The sequence below is a fragment of the Excalfactoria chinensis genome, chromosome 11, assembly GCF_039878825.1.
Source record: "Excalfactoria chinensis isolate bCotChi1 chromosome 11, bCotChi1.hap2, whole genome shotgun sequence".
In the NCBI taxonomy this organism is placed as follows: domain Eukaryota; kingdom Metazoa; phylum Chordata; class Aves; order Galliformes; family Phasianidae; genus Excalfactoria; species Excalfactoria chinensis.
In genome coordinates, this window is record NC_092835.1 from 9,102,009 (window position 1) to 9,119,238 (window position 17,230).

Here is a 17,230-nt window from a genome sequence, read left to right on the forward strand (position 1 = left end):
CTTAGGAACATCTGCAAATTCAAAATTGCATATACAGATTGCCTCTTCAGCACTTCTGCCTATCTCAGGAAACTTCTAAGAGTTGAGGTTCATTTTTTGTCTGCTACTAATTTGAATGGTGCTTTAGAATAATTGTCGCTGTATTCATCTGGAGTTAAAACACATTGCACCTAAAGAAAGAAATTGAAACTGCTGTTAATATGTATTCCAATGAATAAATAAGGTTCTCATTCACCTACAGCGAATGTCTTTTGCATGCAAGTCATTTGTTCTTTAGTTTAAGTAGTGCTGAGATGTACTTAGTAGAACACCATGCAGGCACACTTGTGTGTTTTGCTGCATAAAACCAGTAGCTAATTTAGATAATGTTTTAGAAAGAAAGGGCACCGTAAACCAGACCTTAGACAACAGCACAGCAGGGAGGGGTATGGGAGCACAACCTAGTTTATAGTTTGTGTAACTTTAGAATTTCCATATGAATTATTCCCATTCAGATGGTCCTATTCTAGGGGAAAGTGCTGCTGAGGTTGTTAATTTGCTGTAATATCGGCAGCAAAACAATTATTCTCAGAAAAAAAGGTAATAGCAGAAGTTGAAGATTTCATACAACCTCTCCTGAAGAAGAAATGCTTTCAGAGCATGCTCTAACCAATACTTAGTATTCACAGGTCCTACAGAATGACACTGTGGTATGTTTTTCCTCCCACACTTAAGAATGTGTTACTGTGTTAAAGACACAATTGAAAGGTAAATCTTGTCAATCTATGCTATTAAAAGATATTTGTAGTCTGCTGTCTATCTTCTCTATTGAATGGACTTTGCTCTATTTTTCTTGCTATCGTTTATGTTCATAAATAAGCTCCCCTTTGAGTACTTGCTTTCTGAAATTGACACAGAGAGATGTTACAGCTTTGTGTGGTTAATTCCGTTGTTCTCAGTGTAAAAGCGTAAACCTTCAGTCACCACCTAGGAAATAGAGGCTGAAAGCATAAAAGATGCACAGATAGTGAAGGCAATCATCCTTGATTCTTGTGAGGTACCATTACCTAAAGATGGTGCCATTGCTTGCTGGAGAGTTTGTTACTAGACTTGTAACCAAACCTTGTCCAGAACAGCATTAACTACAGCAAGAGGGAGCAGAAAAAGTCGAATTCAGCAGATTCTCAGTCCCTCTGTGCACATGCTGATATGCTGAAATGCAGGATTTCAGACTGTGAGTCTCACTGCAAACCTTCTGGGAGTCGTTCCTTGCTGCTTGTGACTAATCCACAGGAGCTGACCCATGCATACAGTGACCACTGCAACGTTAGGAAGACAAAAATAACACTGAGCAATTTCCAAGTGCATGAAACCAGCGCTTCCCAACAGTTGGGCTGTTCCACCGGGAGTTGGAACTGAGTCTGTGCTGGTCACAGCGCCGTCCTGGGGAGCTGCTCCCAGTCACGGCCCAGCCACAGCTTTCCAGCTGGGCTCTGCATCTGGACTTCACTTCTCTCTGTGGGTCTTCAGAGGTGTTCCACGTACAGAGCAATGGGAACGCTTAGAGCCTACATTGGCAGCAGTTTTCTATCTTCTCTGAAGGGAATATTTTTAAGACAATTTTTAAAATACCATTTTGTTCTAATTGTAGCAGATTGTTCAGGCATAATGTTGTACAGTCCTGATTGTAACAGTGGCTTTGATGGAATAGCCCACCACATTGTGCTGTGGCATGCACTAATTTTCCTCTAGTTCAGTGTTCAGGAAATGTACACGTTCCATGCTGTAATTTCAGTTGGAGTACAAAGTTCGTGAGTCGCTCTATCTTGACACTGCATCAGCTGTAGCTGTCAGAGTGCAAACCTGCTGGACAGGGATTATTCTGTTTGCCCTAAATCTTATCTAAACAGTCTTTTAAAGCTTCGAAGATTGATAAGTTTCCTCACCGTAATCACTCCCTCCGAGCACTTCCCTCCGTCCCCCAGTCCTTTTTCCTCTTCTTCGCAGCATACCTCTGTGTGGAAGGAACATGCAAAGAATTCATAGTATCTGATAGTGCTGCTCAGTCCAAACATTGCATCTTTCCAGACATGGAAAAAATCCCTTCTCTTGCTCCATGTCTACATCTATTCAAATAGCTTAAATTCTGGATGTTGCTTATGATGTGTTGTAGAGCATCATATGCAGGTTTTATAAATGAGTAGGAGGGGTTTTACTGCTTAAAACTTTTAAGAATACTGGTTAAAAAGGAGTTCCATGGCATGAGCAAAGAGCACAAGGCTTCACAGCCCTTCACACAGGGCTCAGTGTGTTGGAGACAGTGGGGTCGTTTCTGGTTCCTCTTGGTAGCTCCTAATGCTTTGAGGGATGTTTTTGGAAGAGCTGGTGCTTAATGCTGGCTGTGGCTAGTTCAGGTAGCAGTGCCCTGCACAACATATGGAGCTGTGATCAGCCTCACTGTTGCCCAAATGCTGTCATTCCTCCAGTATGGAGTTTTGACCCAGAGTTGCCTTACCTGGCTGGAAAGCTGAGCAACTGCTTGGTATTCCAGCTAGCGTGCCGTAATGAAAGCATGAAAACCAGAAATGCAGCTAATTATTCTCTAGCACTCAAGTGAAAAGAGAAGAAATAATTATTTTATAATTAAAGCAATGCTTTGGTTTTTCAACTGGGCTTGATTCAATCTTTGAAGGACCTATTGTTTTATGTCTGATATGGTTATTGCTTGTTGGCAGATGTTGTGTTGTCCCAGTGGCTGGCTGGCCAGGGATTGCATGTTCTGTGTTTCAGTGGCGCTGCCAGGGGACGTCAGGCCTTTTGCCCTTGTCTGTGGACTCTCAAAAATAAGTGTAACTTAACCTTAGCACAATCTGGGGAGAAGTTTCTACAACTTTGCCATGCTATTTTTTTTAGCAGGATTGTGACATTTGTGCTGGCAGAAAAAAACAAAAAAACAACCAAAAAAAACCAGCCCACCCTACAACAACAAAAAAACCCTGCTAAATCATTTGTGGTTTAATCATTGTCACATTACAACCACAAAGTACCCTAAGTAGCGGCCAAAAAAATCCTGTTAGGCCTTTTCAGAGCACTTTCCGACCAAAGTGGCTAAATACCACGCAGCGATTCTAAATTGCTTTTGTATGCTGCTTCAGCTTTATGTTCTGGAATAGCCTGCAATGAAACTTTGGAGAATCATCATGAAAAGAGCAGCTAGGTAACAGCAACTGACAAACAGCTTGTGGTGCGAGGTGTCAACTCTGACCTATAATTCTGCTGTCTAAAAGTTAGGGTATGTTCACGAAAAGACAGGTATGCTTTTAATTGCTGGTTTCACTAGAAGCCTCTCTTTCTCTTTTTTTTTTTGGGGGGGGAACAGAAATCTTCCCTGTCAGTAGGATCAAAAAGATGTCCTAATGGAGGAGATCCTCCTCAGTTCTGCAGCGCAGTGTTTTATCTGAAATTCAGTGGTTTTGGCAAAGAGAAAATTAGAGGGGAAATAGCTCCAGGGAAGTAAAACAATACACGCATTATCTTTCTCTTTATTGTCCCCCATTAATATCTAAGAACATTGGATAACATTCAGGTTTAATTTGCTGTTCTTTTAACTCAGCACCTCGCGATTCTGTGGAGTTCTGTTACACTATTAGCAGAAAATTAATAACCTCTGTAGTTTAAATGTTATAGTTAATCCACGATGTATCACATTTCATTATTGGAGGTACCCCTGCTGTGTAGTTCACTTTGTAACCCAGAGGGTTTCATGGCCTTGGGCTTCATGTGGGGCTGGAAGAGCTGCCTTTTGCCCTGCCCTCCTGCCCAAGCATATGCTGTGCAGCCAGTAACGAATCACAGCCTAACAAGCCCTGGTAACAAGCTTTCCTGGGGAGCCAACTGTTGGTTCAGTGACCTGTATTACCCAGTATCTCGTTTGGCAGAGAATGAAGGATGGAACAGACACTTCATCAGCAGATTTTCCTGAGCACAGACTCATTTTGGTACAAGCTAAAGTCCAAGGACCCTCCAATCTACCTTTCTAAACCTCATCTGTCAGTGGAGTATAATTAGTGTATAAATTGGCCTAAAGATAATGTTACTAACCTTACACAAAAGCATATCTGCAACTATGATAAACTTCTTCAAAGCTTAAAAATAATAGTGCTGAATAATAAAACAGTAAAACATCCTCTGGGGTGACTGGTGGTGTGGGGCTAATGCAGAGTGGTGTTGCAACACCATCAGCTGTTGCAGTGACACATAACTGGTGTTAGCTCCACTAGTGCTGAGGGGTTTTTGGGTTTTAGTTGTATTTAACCATTTCATCTTGCTACAAGAGTGTTAATATGATGTTTGCTTTCTGCTGTGTCAGCTTGCAGCAGGTGACAGAGCTCTCCACCAGACCATGGCTAATCCTGAAAGCTGATGTGTGCAAACATCAAGTAACTTTTGTAAAATAGGTTAAAGACAGGTATTTAGGAAGAGTTCTTTATTGGTTAGGATGACTTCCTTTCTTCAGCTTAGTGCTGGGAATAAATTACTGTAGTTGTTTCTCTTATTGTTTTTGAGGATATAAGAGTACTAGAAAATGTTTGAAGAAAATTTGGCATTCTGATCCTCTTTGCTTATCAAATCTTCTCTTTAAAAAATAAAGGGTGAAAAATCTATTTCTATTAAATTATCAAAAGTTTATTCCTAGCATGCTGGGAATCTGTTCACTGCAAACAAGACTGGGATGGCACCATTGATTTAACTGGAGCACAGAAAGTAGGTGTGATAGAGTGAAGCACAAAGTCAGACAGTACAGTGGAAATATCATGCATCAAAACATGTTTTCTTTAATATCCTTGAACTCCCACTTACTTGAAAAGCCATTGACTTGTTGAAGGAGCTCAGATCTAGTCGGCAGGGCACCTCTGGGCAGTGCCTCTCCAGTGCTCAGTGCTACTGCAGAGAGCTCTGAATGCTGTCTGCATCCAGCAGAGCTGGTGGCACCAGCTGGGAGGGAGAGGAACAGTCCTGAGTCCTGCAGGGCTCTGTTCAAAGCACTATCCTTAATCTAAGGGAGAGCCCAGAGCTGCAGGGTTTCCATCCCGCTCCATCATTTATTTTGCAGCGGAGCTTTTTCCTGTCCTCGGTCTCTAATGAAAAGATAAGATGAAGAAAAATCCACAACAGATGCAGAATTCAGGGCTCCAGGGGAAGAAGGAAAATCGTGCTTTTTCTCAGTGAGGGAAAAAGAAAACAGTGGAGAGCGTGGGAAGAATGGGCTGTATTGGATTCATTCGGGGATACTTGGGACTTACAGCCACAGCAGCCTTTTCAGTTAAGGAGTAATATCGTTGGTCTATTCTGTTAAACTTCTGCAGAAAAATGAATGTGTGCTTCGGGTGTTTGCTTCTGTGATGGGCTTATCCTTCTATCTCTTGTTAGTTGCATCTCTCTGAGTTTCGTGAAGGTTGCCATATGTCTCCAAGCAAAGTCTGTAGGTTTGCATTGAGGCGAATGGTGCTGCAGAGTTGTGGAGGGAGGCCTTACTGCAAGCAGCAGGCACCTCGTTTTACATTTATTCAGAGCATCTGGGATACAGTCGTGCTTTGTATTATGGCAGCACAGTTCTGACCTTTGTATATGTCCAAAGGGGAGGGAGGCTTCAGTAGTTGACCATGGTCAGATATTGTATGTGGCTTTGCAGCCATGGGGATGAAAATAGTACAATAGTATTACAGTAATATTCAACTGGGGTGTCATGAGAGTGCTCTCAAAAGAGCATGTTGTTTGCCCAGGAAGAATACTAAGGGTGACCTCCAAAGCAGTCTGTGTCAGTGGCAAGTGGTGGAAGCTGAACTGGCAGATACATGCAGAAATTCTGTATTCCCGTTTCCAGTAACCTGGAAAACAGCTGTGATTCAGTAATACCTGGAGTCTGATGTCAGTAATACTTGAGTGATGCGCTGTAACGCATCAATTATATCACGTGGTAGATTGGATGTAGTCTATTGTAACAGGGCTGTGAAATAACTTTGTATTGCAGTTCTCACTTCTTTAGATTCACTCAGTGTTCAAAAAAGAGGAAGTGTAAAATCTTGTCAAATCTAATTGCACTGAACACAGTTCAAAGAATAGCTGGTTATAGGTGTATTTATTCTTACTAAAGTAAAGACCTGTGCAGATCCCTGAGGGGTACAGGATCTGTGTGTATGGGATGTGGGACGGAGCATTCGTGTGCTCAGCACTTGGTGACCTTTCTATCAGAGCTCTTTAATACAACTGGATTTTATTGAAGTCATCCCATAGTATGATTTTATTTCACTCTCTGAGGCCTCAGTACTGTTAGAAAAGAGAGCTAACATGATTCTGATATGACATTTATGTTCACAAGACCTTAAAGCCGCATGTTTAACTGCATTAAAGCAATGGAACTTGATGGGACTTTGGCCTTAAAAATTGCTGGTTTATTTATTTATTTAATCATGCCAAAATTAAACAAGGAAAATATTCTTTTACCGTACCTTAGACCTAGTTGTCTTGACTCTGCAACTGCTCTGGATGACTCAAAGCCATGGTGAACTAATTAAGACAGTGCTGTTACTAACAAAAGAACTGCTTTTTTCCTCCCTCCTCCCCCTAGCAGTTTGTCAAACAAAATTGTATCCTATACCAAAATGATAGAAATCTAATGTATCCTGGCACTCTGTCTGCAATCAACCAGCAGTATTTTGTAACGCTGTTGCAGTATGTGTATTACAGGGCTTGTATTTTACGCAGCTCGTTAACACAAGGGAATCATTAATTTCTGGAGAGCATCTTTGCCAGAAAGATGCGGGCTTTAAATCTTGTACATCAATACAAAAGTACCGTCCTTCTCAAATGTCCTAAACGGGTATAATCACTATAGAATATAATAGGTGTGATAATATTTTATGTCTGCATTCTAAATAACTGCCTTTTGCAGTTGATGCTCCTTTGAAAAACTGATAAATCTGCATCTCTGTAGACATGCTTAGATGCAGTGTCTTTTTCATGTGGACTTGGATTATATGATGCTTCTGTGTCTTCTCTGTAGTTTTCCGAGCTTTGCATGCATGCCAAGATAGTTTTGTCTTGTTTGAAATATTTCCGTGCTAACGTGCTCTTTCCACCTTTGTTTTTTATACAAAGGGCACATCTGTTGTATCTGCCTTGTGAAAGCTGTCTCTAAAAACTTGTAGCAATAGTTAACTCAGCTGCCTGTTTCTGCTCTCTGAGGGGTCGCCTGGCCTGATATGCACCGTCTGGCTGACCGAGTCCATCTGGAGGAGCTGACTAAAATTGGCATCCTGAAAGGCAACGTAGATGACATGGTGAAGGTTCATCTGGGTGCAATATTTATGCCACACGGACTTGGACATCTACTTGGAATCGACGTGCATGACGTTGGAGGCTACCCAGAGGTTAGTGTTTGTCTGTGATCAACAGCCTCGTTGTTTAACCCTCTGCATTTGCTCAGCTTTTCTCTCAGCTGTATTTTCTCAGTGCTTTATACGGCTTAAGAGGAATCTTCTTCTTTCATTAAAGTGAACATTGTTTGTGGGGAGTGGTCAACTGATGCCACTCTGAGCATCCTTAATCTGTTCAATTTCTGTGCGCTTTGTGATGTTCTTCAGCAGTTCACCTCTGTGATGTGTATCACTCAGGTAGGTGTAGGTACGCCATGGCAGAGAGCTGTGCAGTGTCTGAGCCACATGAGACCTGGAGTGAGAAGTCTCGCTCTGTTCCAGCTGTGAGACAGCTGTGGAAGCCCACTGCTGTACATGGGCTGGTAAATCCTGTGGCATGTGGAAACCAGATGGATTACATTTGTCTCTTGAACTTTGCTCTCACTGTTAATTTAGGCACCGACATAGATATGTTGTCCTGGAATGGGGATAGGAATAAAAAGTTCATAATGTCTTTGTGAAGGTGAAAACACAATTTCTTGTATTTAGAGTTTCTGTAGAAAACACAAAATGGTTAACTTTTTCATTGACTTAATGTGATTATTTGTGACTGCAGACTGCAGGTTAAAAAAACAAAGCAAAACAAAGAAGCCCTCTTTAAAGAAATTGAATATAACATTTGAATACAGAGAAGAAGTTCACAGTAGCTTCAGGAAGATATAGAAGGATTTTCTGCATTACATTTTGGTGATTTGAGACTGTAAGGATTTTCAGTCATGTAATATGAAGGTGAATCAGTAGACTCCTTTCTTAGGGAAGATAATCCTCCTACATGAATGATGAAAAGGAAGCCAAAACTTCTTGGGTAGAGTTTAAATTTGGTGGAGTTGCTGAAGCTTGAGCATGTGTTCAAGAGCTGATAGGGTAGAGAGACAGCTAAATTTTGGGAGTTAGGGAGAAGAACTGGGAGAGTAAAAAGTCCCGTGTTTGCTTTTATTTGGTACTTTTTAATGTAATTTAAGGGACTTTTTTTTTTTTCTGAGAGAAAAATGATCTACCCAGAGTTCTGTAAGAGCACCTTCTTAGAGATAAAACTGGCTTCAGGGACTGAATTTTCACAGGAGTTGCACTCTCTACTTTCATATGTGGAGGTGTGTATAAAAAACAAACAAAAAACAACAACAGCAACAACACCCACTAGAGCTGTATGCAGATTGGAAGCTTTGTACTTGCAAATGTTAAAATCGTTTGGTTGCTAGACATGGAACTACACTGTTGAATTAAGAACGTATACGTGGCTAATGTACTTTCAAAACAACCCTAGGTAACAAATTTCCTGAATAGGGGGTAAGCATGGATGTGAACTCAAGCAAATAGCTGAAGACCTGTGTCTGTGTATAAAGATACATGTGGATGGATCGGTGGCGTCATCTTAGTTAGGAAAATAACAAATTTGCGGTTCTATAGAGGGGGCAGCCTCATTAAACTCCCATTACAGCATTAATTCCACCTCTGATAGACCCATCTCTTCTTGCAGCCTAAAACGTGAGGTTCCTTGCACTGGGCCATTTGACCAAGGTGATGTGCCCATGTCAGAGCTGCACTGGTGCAGAGCCCACAGCAGGCACTGGTGGTGGAGTTGGAGGGCCCGAGGCCCTGATGGGAACACGGTGCTACAGCAGTGGGAGCCACAGAGCTGAAAGTGAGCAATGGGGGTTCTTCTGACTGATATGATACATGTCTGTGTTAAATAGCACAAGGTTCTTTTGCAGTGTTTCATGAGAAAATGTGTTTTGAAGATGCCAAATAGATTTGGGTGATTTTTGGTGCATTTAAAACGTTTACCACATAGCAAGATTTTGACAAGGAATCTCAGAAAGCCGTGTTTATTGAATGCTGTGCCTGTACTATCGTGCTCCTTTTTCTTACTGGTTAAGAAGCAAGTTATTTGCTTTTGGCCAAGGGATTTTCTGGGAGTATTACAAAGGATTTTTTTAAAATAAGAACTTTTTCCAAGTGGATCTTATTCCATTATTTTTCCTCAAGTGTAAACAGTTACATTTGGAATAATACAATAAGCTTTAATTTCCTAATTTTTATCCGTCACAAAGTTTTGCGTGCTCCAAAACAACTATTTCCAGACATTGTTAGCTTAGATTAGTTATTCATTAGTAGCCAAAGGTTTTTTGTTGTTTTTTTTTTCAAAATTGGCAGTAATGAGTTTTCATCTTTTCCAGTAAACTGCTTTCACATGCAGCATCGAACGAGTGCTTTCTTCCTCCTCGACAAACACTGAACAGTTTGCACATTTTCTATAAAAGAGATTCTTGAACATTAGAAAATCAAACGTTTCCTATCCTTTATTACCATAATAAGGAGATATCAGTGTTGGCCAGCCACAAATGGAGCTCAATGACTGTGTTTAGGACAGGATGTTCAGAAGCATGTAACCATCAGTGTCCTCCATAGAAGCCAGTAAGGAAACGTTCTGATTTTCAGAAGTGCTCAGCAGTCAAGAGCTCCTTGGAGAATTCGGCCTCGTGTAGCGCTGCTGTATTCCTGGTGGGGAAGCGGAGCGCTGAATGCTACTTTGAAAATCCGTCTGCTCCTTTTAAGGGTCTGACTGCAACGCGAGCAGCTCTGGCAATGTGGCCCCAGTGGTACTAATCATTTCAGAAGATCTGGCCCTCAGTCAGGCAGAGCGAGCTTCAAAGGGTGCAAAGCCCAGTGGGCTTAGCTTCCACTGTAAAATTTAATCATGGAGGTGGTTTTCCCACACTTTCATTTGTTTCTGGGTAAATACGATATGGGATATAAATGAGGGTTTGTGCGTGATGCAATTGAGAAAATGGGGTAGGTGATCTCAAATTTTCAGGCCCTGAGGTGGATGCGGCTGAAGTTTTCATTTAAATCTAGGTTTTGTGTCTCTAGATGCTTGAGTTGATTCAATTTCATGTTATATTAATTGACTGTAGGGCTCTGAAGAATGCTAAGTACATTTGATGACTTTCTATAATAATAAGCGGTTAATTTAAGTTAGGTTAATAACCGCTGTGATTTTACCATCTTGTGAATAACGAGTTTCATTTTGTTTTGTCTTTTAGAATTACAAGATTTACCTTAGTTTAAAATTTTAATTCACTTCTCCATTCTCATGAAAAGCCAATCCTTTCATTACTGTCATGCATCAGCAAATCCAGGTTAGTGGTTTGGTTTGATCCTGCAGTGATCCATGCCCTCTGTTCCTGTGCATGCGCAGGAGCACCCTTGTTGCTCGGAGAGGTGTGTGAGCTCTGCCTGGCTCAAGCCAGGCTTTCTGCCTGCTCCCAGATCACCAGCTGGGGATTTAGGTTGCCAGACCTGGAGAACACAAAAATAACCTCGTTTCCTTTCTCATTCTGGCAAAAATTATTTTCCTAATGTGTCCTGCTTTATGCTGAAGCAGATTTTGTTCTTTCGTGGTTAGCATTGCAAATGATGCATTAATGTTTTTACCTTTAAGAAGCGGGAGATGAGGTGCACTTACCACAGAGCCTAAAGTTGTTATGTAGAGCTCCAGCGATGTGAAGTGCCTCCCTTGGTCATAACCCTGCAACACCTTGCCAGAGCATTGTGTATCCAGGACCTGCAGATGGGATACAGTCTCCATGGTAGGACGTAAATGAGCAAAGAGAGGAAGGGCCTTTTTCCACTTATAGTGAGAGGCTTTTTTGTGTGTTTTTTTCTCACGTAATCGATTGTCTACACCTTCAGAAAATATCTGAGAAATATTTTTCTTTGTGGGTTCCCCTTGAATCACTTGTGGCTGTTTGTGTTCCTCCTTCACAGCAGGGCCCTATGGCTGGGTGTGCTGCAGAGCAGCAGGGCACAAGCACACACTAAGCCAGAGAGGCTTTGAGTTCCACAGCACTCCTGTGCAGAACAGCGCAGGGAACCCTGCTGCTTCTTGGTGACGTTGGGTAAAACACCACATAGCAGTTCTGCAGTGCAAAAGGTTCTACTGTGGGATCTTAAAGCCCTCCAGAGTTAGGTTCATGGGTCTTCTTATCCCTGCTGTGGCATCTTGCATGTGCTCAGAAAAGGTGTGCTCAGCTCCCAGCAGCTTTTCCCTACCAGAACTGATGCTGGAGTCTGGGTGTTGTGGAAACCAAGGCCTTACTGGGGGCAGGCTCAGGTACAGTGCTGTACTGTCATCCCACAGGACTCCCGCTTCCTCTGAGAAAATAAGTTTTGCAGGCTTGGGTTTTTTGTTGCTTGGACAGGGTTTCATTCAATTTGGTTAGACATTTATTTATTTATTAAGGAAATACTTGCTTATCTCTGTTTTACTTGTTGAAGTTTGTTGCAAAATAGTGTGTGCTAAGAGAGCTTTTATCTGAGTATTTGTTGTCCAGACCTTTCTGAAGGTGTAGCAGAGACGAATGGAGCTGGTGGTTTTGAACAATTCATTCTAGGTGCAGTAGGAGTACAAAACCAAGATAATAACACTTCTTGTTTCAACTAATGTAAAAGTAAGGTATAAAAAGTGCCATATTTCAGGCATTTCTGCTATGCAGTTTCTTTTAATATGCAAGTATTCCAAGTATCCAAAGGTCCATGGAAGAAAAATGCCCTTCAATTAAGGGTGTAGCCTGTGTGTCATAAGAAAACCTGTCCAAAACAGTGCTCGTCTTTGGTCTCATCCTAAAACAGTGTTGCTGATGACTTTAGCAATTCTTTATCTCATCTCCTATGAGTTATCTGTCTAAATATTCTCATCTTCCAGATGTGTGTTGCAGTTGTCAACTGGTGATTTTCTATCTCTATTATTCTCTTAGGTTTTAAGAAAAAAAGAATAAATGTTACGTTGCATTGTTTCCATTGTGATGGCAATGGAGCTCAGTAATATCTGAGGATCAAGCAGTAAAAGTGAGAGGTGAAGTTATGCACAGAACGATGCTACAGCCGTGGATTAAAATTCAGGGCAGGCAGAGTTACCTCAAGTAAATGAGAAGTGATTCTTCTTCATTGCTTGCAGTAGCAAGAAATTTACTAGGCAGTTTAAACCTGATATCGCAGTTATTACCTAGAAAAAGAACAAGAAACATTCCAAATAAAAATAGCCAGTTGATATAATTTGCCCTCCATTTACCTAATATTAACTTTGAGCCTGTCCCCATACTCCAGCTGGTAATTTGATTCTCATGCATAAGTGGAAGCTTTGACTTGCAAATGCCACAAGTGGTTTGTGATGCTTGGGGCGCATTTTGGTGTAACCTGCTGCAGATTTCAAAGGCTCGACTGACTAGCAGTTCCTTCAGGTGACTATAGGCAGCTCGGGCTGCTGGGGAAAAGCGGGATAGGCTGCATAAAGTAATCTTCATTAGCAGCACTCATTTAGAGAAACAAGGGCTGAGAGGGAAGGGACCAGGAGACAAATGAAATGGAATTCAGGACTGTTATTTTACTAGCCACATAGGGCTCCATTCTTAATACAAGAAACGAGCTAATTAGAAGTTGGGTATATGCAATGGGAGAGTAAGGAAGAGTGAAAGAGCTGAGATTTTGCCTCAGCGTTGATTTTTTTATATAATCTCAATAAAAGATCTGTATTCTGTCAAGTCTGAAAACTTGGTTGAATTCAAGTTGGTGAAATGGTTAGGACTTAGCTGTTTCAGATGTGGTCCGAATAAGACAGTCTAATTGTCAGGCTCTAAGTTCCGTGATGATTTAACTAGAGAAAAGCATCAGAAAATAGTTCTGTGCTGTTCAGTATTTGCAGTTATAAGCAGCTGTGGGGATCTGTGCTGCAGCCATGTTTTGCTGCTATAGCTGGCAAGAGAAAGCTTCTGGTGGTGCCAACCAAGTGTTGCACCCCTGGGTTTCAGGAGGCAGTGTGATAGCATCTCTGCACTTAGGGTGTGTTGGCTCCATGGGCAATGGCCAACCAGCAGAGACACTGCACGTGTTTTCCTTCTGACCCAATCTGAATACAGACCCGAGGTCAGTCTCACCCAAAAGGGCCTTGAGCTCCCAGTGTCCCACTTTGCCTGGTAGCTGGGGCCTGTGGGACCAGACCCAGCATGGTGCTCATTGCAGTTCTCCCGTGGAAGAAGCAACATGTACCACCATTAACCACCGAGTTGCTTAAAAGCCAGCAGTTATTCATCTGGGGATGTTACAACTTCTGGTCTTCCATAACCTGTCCTGAGGGACAGGCATACTTGTGTATTTCCTGGTTCCCTCCTTATTCCAAAAATAGATCTATATTTTATATTTCTCGGCACTTAATTTGAACTTTTATTTGCTTACACAGTAATGAAATCAGTTTACATAATAATTCTCTTGTTCCCTTGACAGTCCTTATTGCCTAGACATGCTGTTTTTTGTTACCTTACATGAACCATTAATTGGAATCTGATGTTCTTGGCAGAAGTACAGTCACAAATGACAGTGTCATACATCTGTGCTTACTGTGGGAGTGTCTCAGTTTTAAAATGTGAGCAAACCTCCAAATAAAAGCACTCTTAGACAACAGTTTGGGAAGTAGTTTGTTGTTGGAATATACAGAAAAATAAACAGTTATTTGAAAAGTAGTTTTCCCAAAATATCACTAGAAGTCTCTTTTTAGATGCCTAGATGTTACTAGTTTCTAGATTATTTTCTCTGCTATGAGCATGTAAGCATACAGCACTGAGTGTCAGAGGGTTCTGATGCATAGCAAGGCTTCCAGGATAGAACAGTGGCAAAACCAGGTAGCCTCTCTGCAGCTGTCCCAGTGTTCAGGCCTTTACTCTTCATCTACATCCAAAATATCACCATGGTTATTGTTGGAAACAAGGCATTGGTTGTCTAGTTGCAACATAAAGGGACGTTTCCTCCTTGTGCTGAAGAAAATCAATTCATGGCAGAGGATTGATACTGACGGATGGCAGTGTGAGGCTTCCCAGCTCTTTTGCTTACATAGGGTTTGATGTGATAGCAAGTGGCAATGTCCTTGTTCTAGACCTGTCACCTTCAATTTGGGGAGAGATGGATCTCAGTCCTTCAACGAATCCTTCGATATCTTGGTTTTGGAAACTGCCAAAGCAGACGTGATGGAGTTATACCTACTGAGATGTGACTGCCTCCAACATTAGATGTCACAGGGGATGCTGCAGCCGTAGCTCAGTGTATGTTTTAATCCAGTACTGTTCTTGGAAGAAGGATGTTGCTGTCCCTTCCACCTGCTCACCCTCCCCACCTGTCTCTTGCCCCTTCACAGCGTGTTTTTCTTCAGCCTCACCACAAGGTACTCTGGGGCTGCCCTCTGCTCCTCTTCCATTTCATGCCTGAGCAAACACCATGTGGGCCTCTGCTAAGAGAGAGCCATGAGCCCACCCATCCGTGTCCTGCCTTCTGAGCAGTCACCTTTTCCCCAGAGGCAGTTCAAGATGCTTTTGTGGGAGTATTATATCTGCTGCTATTCGCAGAATGACTCCAGTGCCCATAAAACTCAAGGATCTGGAGATGAAACCAGGAGTTTGACACCACGTGGAGTTGCTCGGATTGAATGATATTGGAATGAGCTCATGGATTCTAGAGAAGTTGAAATTATATCTATGGATGAACAGGGTCAGGGGTACTTCCCCTGCTGCTGCCTGGCCAGGCAGCCTGTTCCTCTGGGGCTGCCCATGCTGCTGCTCTGGCACTGCTCATAGGCACTACGTGTGCTGTTGGCTTCCTGCAGGATCACACCATGGGCAGTGTGGACACATCTGCACTTCGCTTCAGTCAGTAGTCACGGTGGTATCTGAAGGCATCTGGGTTTGACTGCCGCACCTGGTGTTAAGCCTCATTTGTTTTAAGAAAAGGTCAAAAATGTACACGCCATGCCAGCGCTGCCTTCAGATGATGTTTGCCATTGTTTTTCTCACTGTGCATTCATCTTTCTAGCATCTGTCTTGGATTGACTGCCTAAGAAAAGGCATTTACAGACAGAATTGAAGGGAAGTACACTTAAAAGCCAAATAAGAGCTGTTTGTTGTAAAGCAGCTGATAGATAGTTGGCAAGACACCAAAAGGTCCAGACACTAATCTAATTGGTTACAGCTCATGGAGAGATTAATCCACAAGATTGGATGCCCTCATTTCCTTTATGCACTACAATGAATGTGTGAGGTGCCAAACCCCACGGGACAGCAGCAAGAAAAAAAAATGGCTCCGCTTCTGCACAGTGATTGTTTCAAGTTCAGAAATACATTGATTCTCTTTGGTTTCTGATAAGAACCCAAATCAAAGTTCTGTGTTTGATAACCGAGTATTCTCGTTTCCTCAGTACAACAAAGTCATGTTTTCTTAATTTAATGTAATAAGCAAAGTGCAGATCAAGCATATGAAATGTATGAAATATCCAGTGAAAACTGACAGAATACGTTTGTTGCTTTGCATGGGCCTGGCTTGCAAGGGCACTGAGGATTGCATACATTCTGCATCTCTCAAAGGGAGGCACATGCAGATATACCAGCTAGTTAGCTCTGGAAGTCTTGGCTGCTCTGAGATGCCATGCATTGGGACAGAATAAGCTCTGCAAGAGGAAAAAAGAAACCTCGTTATTGCTTGGACGACCATTGAGAACAAAACAAAGCTGCTGAGTGCCTATTGCAAGTGGTATTTCTCTGAAAGTGGAGCTCAAGAGCAAACAGTGCTTTAGGGTTACATGCACTTTGAAGGGGTGATTCAGAGAGATTAAAGCCTGGCTGATACTCAGGACCCTGCCTCCCCTTCCCCACAGAACTTCTACCATTGACGTGCAAGAAACGTGGGAGCGCAGCCATGCCAAGAGCACAGGGCAGTGCCTGGGCAGCATTCTCAGCCTCCCAGCAAGGGGATGTTCCTTCCTGCTCGTTTCAGGTGCTGTGCTGGTGCTTCTGGAAGGAGACACTCTCCTACCAACAAGGAAAATGGCCATGACCAGGTCATGGCTGAAATGGCCAGGTGATGGATGTGGAAAGCTACCCGGAGACCAGATAAATACAGCCTTTGTCTAGCAAACCCATTGACTTCTGCCTGGCTAACCTGGAAAAGTTTCCAGGAGTGGAGTTCAGCACATGTACATGTTTGTGAGCTTCATGCCTGTGGACTATTTACTGGTCACCATATTTGTTGATGACATTTTGCTACAGTTGCAAAGGATTTTCAAAAAACTAATGGGATTGAGATGTATTTTTTTCAGATGTTGCAATAGCTGGCACATTTGGGGGAAGAAAATTAATATCCTGAACTAGTCCTTGCAGTGTTTCTAATTCCTTGACTAAGCACGTCCTCATATATCATTTTACTTTGCCAGCTTTGGGGAAGAAGAAAATGTTTTGCTAGTCTGGACTTGTTTTAACTCGGTGCTGAATGATATTATTAAAAACTACGTTGCCTGAAAGTCTCAATCTGACAAAAGTGTAGTTTTTAATGGGCTGCTTTTATGAGGTCATGTGCAGACTCATTGCTCCTGAATCGAGATCATAAATGTATAATTTTAATAACATACAGTGAGAACAAACATTTGCATTTTCTTGGAGAAACTGCTCTCTATTGCGTAGTTCAGCTGTTTCAGCCACGATATGGAGGGTGCGTTTCATGAATTGCATGTTGCTTAAAATATACTTTTCAAGGTAAGGTACAGAAAGAAATTACTTTGTAATTAGCAAAGCAAGTAATTACTTTGTCTTCTAGAGCAGTACTTTTCCAAAGATAGTGCGTGACAGTAGCAAGCACATCACGAGACCAGAACCTCTGCAGTGCAAAAGCAGTTTGGTTGTTGAGTTGAAACCTGGTAATCACCGTATGTGAAAGTGAAATGAGGGAATGATAAGAGATGATTG

The 17,230-nt window shown here is 42.1% G+C and overlaps 1 protein-coding gene across 8 annotated transcripts in view; it reads left to right on the forward strand.

Annotated features, from left to right (window-relative positions):
• The window catches only part of PEPD (peptidase D), a 164,164-nt gene that overhangs the window by 139,003 nt on the left and 7,931 nt on the right, over positions 1-17,230 (forward strand). For all 8 annotated transcript variants that reach the window (XM_072346140.1, XM_072346135.1, XM_072346136.1 and 5 more), the window contains one exon: positions 7,225-7,409. In XM_072346140.1, coding sequence (XP_072202241.1) covers positions 7,225-7,409 — 185 coding nt within the window. The remainder of the gene's footprint in view (positions 1-7,224; positions 7,410-17,230) is intronic.